General features: G+C 38.0%; 1 protein-coding gene across 1 annotated transcript in view; it reads left to right on the top strand.

Annotated features, from left to right (window-relative positions):
* The window catches only part of KPNA5 (karyopherin subunit alpha 5), a 31,066-nt gene extending 24,640 nt beyond the window's left edge, over positions 1-6,426 (top strand). The window contains 5 exon segments of the mRNA XM_004718105.2: positions 1,714-1,837; positions 2,303-2,316; positions 2,455-2,535; positions 2,537-2,585; positions 6,122-6,426. Of these exon segments, the coding sequence (XP_004718162.2) occupies positions 1,714-1,837; positions 2,303-2,316; positions 2,455-2,535; positions 2,537-2,585; positions 6,122-6,315 (462 nt within the window). The 3' untranslated portion in view covers positions 6,316-6,426.

Below are 6,426 nucleotides of genomic sequence, written 5' to 3' on the forward strand. Positions count from 1 at the left end.
TGGAGAGCAAATGTTTTGAGAATGATGAGGGCAATGAATGTACAAATGTGCTTTACACAATTGATGTGTGTATAGATTGTGATAAGAGTTGTATGAGCCCCTAATAAAACGATTTTTAAAAAAAGAAAGCATTTGAGACTACAGTATCTTGGTTTGGAAGGTCTGCTGAAATCTGTTCATCATGATTGATCCTGCTTTTTCTTTTTGAAATACTGTGCCATAACTTTTAGCATCAGAACATAAAAGTCACTGCAGTATGACAAACTTACAAAAGTGGTAGATTTTGTATAAAAATCTATATGTAAAAAGCCCCCTGCATGGAGCTTTCTAGGACACATTTTTCCCGCTAGTTGAGCATTAAGCGACTCATGAGTTAGTGCACACAGTGATGTCCCCTGGGAAGGTTCTCTCTGGTCACAGTGAAATTTTTCATAAAAGCAGTTTCCCTCAAACCTCCTTTTCTTTGTCATGGCTGATGTAAGAGAACACGTGTGACTGTGAAATTTGTTACTGGCTCAGGAAGAATGTCGCAGAAACTGTTGTGATGTTGAACATAGTTTACAAGGACAGCATTATCGGAAAAACTCAGGGGTATGAGTGGTCTTTTTGTTTCTAAAAAGGTGAAATGTTGATTGATAACAAACTTCATTCTGGACATCCATCAACTTCCTGAAAGAATGAAAATTTGGAGTTCATTCCACCAGGTCAGATTGTTAATCTAGCTTTCTATTTAGAGGTCCTGAAAAGATTGCATAACTGAGCAACAAAAAAAGGCCTGATGTGGCAGACAGGAAACTAATTTTGCCACCATGACAACGCACCTGCTCACACAGCCATCTCAGTGCACCAGTTTTTGGCAAAAAGCAGCATGCCTCTCTTGCCCCATGTACCTGACTCACCTGACCTCACTCTGGGCAACTTCTATTTGTTTCCTAAAATGAAGAGGGACATGATAGGATAGCAATTTGACGACTTAAAAGCGGTGAAGAAAAAAATCCATCCAAACAGATGAGTTTGAAAAATATTTACAAGAATGGAATCACAGATTTGAGAAATGTATTAAGTGTAACGGAGAGTACTTTGAAGGTGATATGGCTGTTTTGTAAAAAAAAAAAAAATTAAGTACTTAATTTTGGAAAAATATTCCTGGTTGGTTTTTTTTGGTACCCCCTCGTATGAGCATATATGTATAGGTTAGTTTTGTGTGAGCTAATATGTCAGAGATGGTATAAAAAGATGGCTTAAACGATTTCAGTGGAATGAAGTAAACTGTGGATTCTGTAGTAGAGTTGGAACTAGACCTTGAAAGAGAGAGAACAGATGGAGGTTTTGTGGCCATAGATACAGAGGCAACAATATGTGAGCAGTGTTTAAAAGGCATTGAATGTGAATAAGATAGAAACAGTTATTAAGAAGAATGTTGACACATCTTCAGATATCAGCTGGGCTCTGGATGTAGTTATCAGCTTGAAGGACACAACAGTTTCCTTCTCTTTGTGCATGTTAGTGGGTTGGCAATGGGGCACCTCACTATAACAGTGGTAGACAAGTTTTGGCAACAGCAGAGAGGTAGATGACAGCAAGTCCTAAAGGTTTTACTCAGAGATGGATTTAGTAATTCATTTTTCATATTTTCTATTAATGTTTTATTAGAACTCTGTATCGTTCATTTGCGATGAAACTTATTGTTTCTACTTCTTACTGTTGCTGTAGGTAATTTTGAATTGCTCTGCATTACCTTGTTTCTTACACTTATTGATTAGCCCAAAGGAATCAACCAGAAAAGAAGCCTGTTGGACTGTTTCTAACACAACTGCTGGAAACAGCTCAGGTTCAGGCAATACCTTTTAGAGCTGAGGCTACAACAAGAAGGTCTAAGCAGAAACTGTTTACAGAAAAATCAGTACTTCTCAGTGCTATATTCTCGTGAGTTACTAAAAACGTCTCTTGAAAAAAGATTCTTGAAAGAAATCTTAAAGCACATGACTTAGTCCCCTCTGAAATAATAATTTAAGTGTAGTATTCTAAGAATAATAATGTTGGTATATAAAAAGGCCTACCATATTACCTGATGTTTAATAATTTTTAAAAAGCGATTTGATTTTAATTAGTTTTAAACCACTTAGATAATGATCTTCTCTAAAGGCTTTTAATAAATGATTAAGGTCCTGTCAAGTTACTTGAGTTGGTGATTGTTTATCCATATTGATAACTCATATGTTTTGTACTTTATTGTGTTTAAAATTTATATCCTGCTGATATTTTCTCCAGTTTTTAAAAAGTTAATTTTCTCTTCCTAAAGGAAAGCATTTAAAAGTTTGCTGACAGAATTAAAAATTATATATTTACAAAGATATTTCCAAAATCTTTTGATATTTTAAAACTATTGAATTTCCACACACTTCATAATATTTTTTAAAGTATTTGCATTGTTGCCATTTCTATTTTTTCCAGGCTGTTAGAGGTGCAAATATTTTTCCTGTTTTGATTGAGATTCTTCAAAAAGCAGAATTTTGCACTAGAAAAGAAACTGCCAGGGGCCATCCCGAATGCCACGCCAGGGGGCGCTCCAGAACAAATAAGGTGCGGTACACGGCTCGTGAGGCTTGGTTTTTAAATATGGATTGGACACGGCCTGGTGGCATAGTGGGTAACATATTGGGCTGCTAACTGCATAAGGGGTTGATTTAATAATGTTCCTCTGTGCTTACCAGCTTGAGTTTTACCACTTAAGGCAGTCGTTCTCAACCTCTGGGTTGTGACCCCTTTGGGGGTCGAACGATCCTTTCACAGGGGTGCCTGATTCATAACAGTAGCAAAATTAGTTATGAAGTAGCAACGAAAATAATTTTATGGTTGGGCGGGGGGCTCACCACATATGAGGAACCGTAGTAAAGGGTCACGGCATTACACAGGTTGAGAACCACTGACTTAAGCCGTTGTCTTGGGCTTTGGAGGATGTCTTGGGCAGAGACACTAAAGCACCCATGGGTCCCAGAAAACCTCGTGGCCAGTCTGCCCTGAGTCTTCCCACTCACAAAGAGGAGACTGTGGAAGCAGCCATCTTCGCAGGAGAGGCTCTAGCTGCCCAGATGCCAAGGCCTTGAGTGGTGGCACAGGGAGCCTCTGTCCAAGTCTGGTGCCCTACCTCCACCTGGGTGCTTTCGGTTGACCCTAAGTGTTCCACCAAGAGCTGGAAGGACCCAGTGAACTTGGGAGTTTTCAGTCACCTTCTACAATCTCCCTCTCGGCTTATCTGTCCACTGTGAAGAGAGTCATCAAAAGGCTGGATAACCTACTGACATCTGGTCCGTTCTTATAGCAATTCTATTCACCAGAGCAGCATTGTCCCACAGGTTTCCAACACTGTAATCTTTACAGGAACAAACACCCTCATTGTTATTCCAGGGAGCAGATAGTGGGTTTGAACCACCGGTCTTTTGGTTAGCAGCCCAACCCTCAATGTACTGCATCGTTGGGGTTGGAATAATGGTATTTAGCTGTACTCACAGGAGGAGCCCAGGTGACATAGTGATGATGAGTTGGGTGGTTTACCACAAGGTAGCAGTTGGAAACAGGCTGAACTCCATCACTGCCGTTATAAACCTTACTTCCTACAGAATCATGTTCAGAGTACCCCTTTGTGAAAATCAAGACTTTAGGTTTCTTGAAGTGATTAGGAAATGTTTTCTAAAAATTTGTTATTAAATTAGTAGAGCCAGAATTCAAATCACAATGCTATCTACAAATCATAGGACTTTGAAATCTCTATATTGATAACATATTGGTGTGCTCTTTTTCATCATTTTGTTTCAAGCAATATTTTTACTTCATTTTTGCTTTGAGTATAATTGATAAGAAACTATGTCTTGCCTTTTATCTACCTTGCATTTTTTTAAGGTGAGTGTTATTTTTATCTGTTCTGTGTTCAAAGTTTCTTTGTTCACCTTATAAGTAGTTGCGTATTTTCAGAATTATATATGTAATTATAATTATTAGTACAAATCAAGTGCATAGACTGAAAATTCTTTTTCTAATCATTTAAATTACTTCAATAACTCTACATATATAGGAAGAGGCCTTTTAGATATCAGATTGTATTCAGCCTGTATTCAACTGTTACTTGTTGAGTGTTTAGTGTTTTTAGATCTTGTGCTAGATAAATCATGTGTTACCAAGAACCAACAGTTTTGTTTCACGTACTTTATCTCTTTAGTGTCATTGCTCTGTGAGATAGCTACTCATTCAATACATATTTTTGATTAATTGCAGTACAAGGTGTGCAAGTACTCCAGTGAAGTGTACACCTTTACACATTTTATTGTAAGAAATGGAAACTAACTTTTAATGAATAGATATTAAATAATATAGGTAATTTAAATTTTCTTATTTAATGATAACAAATCTTTGAAATCATTGGTGTCTTTCTTTCATAGGTTAGGAAACTCAGTTTCACACCAAAGACAAACCAATCCCATTGCCACTGAGTCAATTCTTGCTCAGAGAGAATAATTTACTTAAAAGTATCTCATAGTTAATTGTTTCATTTGGCTAATGAGTAGTGTGGCTGAGATTTAAATCCTGATAGAATGGTGCTAACTTCAGTCATGTTTAACTGTATTTACTCATTTAATTCTAACAATAACCCCTTGGGGTTGGCATTATCATCTTCCCTGGTTTCACACAGGAAAGTTGAGGCACAGAAGTTGGCCAAGGTCCCAAAGTTAGTGAGAACTGGCTTTGGAACTTGAGCCCGTGCACTGTGCCATCTGCCTTCAAGGAGCCTTCGTGGTGCAAGGGTAAGATGTGCATGCCTACTGATCAAAAGGTCGGGGGTTTGAACTTACCGTCCCTCTGCAAGGGAAAGACGGGCGGTCTTCTTCAGAAGAAATTGCAGACAGCCCCTGATTTACAAGGAGCTTGTGTTCTGTCAGTTTTGATGCAAGTCAAATACCTTATTTTTTTAGATTTCATGAGTATTTGCCTTTTATTATTAGAATCTCTGTAAATCATAACGTTCACCATATTTGAGTGAACATCTTAAATGATAACATCAGCAAATACATGCTTGTTGCATGTCACATGGATTCCTAATGATATGCTGCACGAGAACCAGGAGGGTCGCAGTCTTGGAAACCTGCAGGGGCAGTTCTACCCTGCCCTGTAGAGGTGCTCTGAGTCCTCATCAACCCGAGGGCAATACATTTTAAGTTGAGTTATATGATGCACAAACAAACAAAAACCCAGACCATTCTACGTGTTGTTGTAAAATGAGGGGCAGCCTTAGAAGTTCCATGAGGCAGTTCTTCTCTTCTGCCCTATAGCATCACTCTCTGTTGCAATCACCCTCACAGCAATGAGTTAGTCTGATTACAAAGCTTATTTTTAACCTTTGTGCTTTCTCTTAGGAGAACAGAGCAGCAGTTTACTTCATTTGCATTTTAAAGATTGGAGAAAGAGATCATCAACCGCACTGCCATGAAGTCCAGTCCTAATGGTAGCTACCCGAGGTAGTTTCTGAGACAGCCGAGCAGCTGCTGGAGTTCGCCATGTGGCTAGTAGCCCCATGCCTAACCCACAGCATCTACAAAAAGATAAGCATTTGGAAATGTGGAATCATGTTTGTTAATATTATTTCTGATCACTTTTTCAAGATGATCTGTTTTATTCCCATAAACCTTCCGTGCTTCTGAAACACAGAGATTTCAGAACTTTAGCCATGATTTTGTGAGAAATGTCCTGATTTAGATGGCCTCCCTCTCCAATTCTATCTAATTCATATGACCCACTCCCCGGTGTGTGTCCATTGACCCACTTTAAAAATAGACCAAAACACTCTTCGTAGCGTTTCCATACCATACAAAACCAGGTGTGATTTGTGTGTCAATGTGTTTCCTAATGCTTACAGTAACGTTTAGTACTAATTATGTGAAATTATGAGCTTAGGAGGGTAAAGAAAGTTCTAAAGTGATTTAAAAATTAGTAATGTTTGAATATATATGGGAATACTTTGGCTAATATTTTATAGAGCATTTCACTAAGAAGAGTGTTTTCATGTGTCGTTTGTAAACATTTTCTCCAACCCCTCCTCCACATATTTGTTTTCAATTTTTCTGAAGAGATTTGGCAGCCTTAGGCTGCCTTAAACCTCTTTGTGACCTTTTGATTGTTATGGATTCCAAAATAGTCCAAGTGGCTTTAAATGGTCTTGAAAATATTTTACATCTTGGAGAACAAAAATCTAAGCAGAATGGCATAAGCATTAATCCATACTGTGCTCTCATTGAAGAAGCATATGGTAAGAGCATCTGTTAAAGTTGTGTTACTATAGCCAAGTCTTATCGACCATAGGAATTTTCTCCCTTTAGATCCTTAAAATTATATGTTGTCAAAGACGTTGAAATGATTTTAAATAATTTCATTTGA

The sequence above is a fragment of the Echinops telfairi genome, unplaced genomic scaffold (genome assembly GCF_000313985.2).
Source record: "Echinops telfairi isolate 266 unplaced genomic scaffold, ASM31398v2 ScPeMD7_3533;HRSCAF=4204_0, whole genome shotgun sequence".
NCBI classification, from domain to species: Eukaryota; Metazoa; Chordata; class Mammalia; order Afrosoricida; family Tenrecidae; genus Echinops; species Echinops telfairi.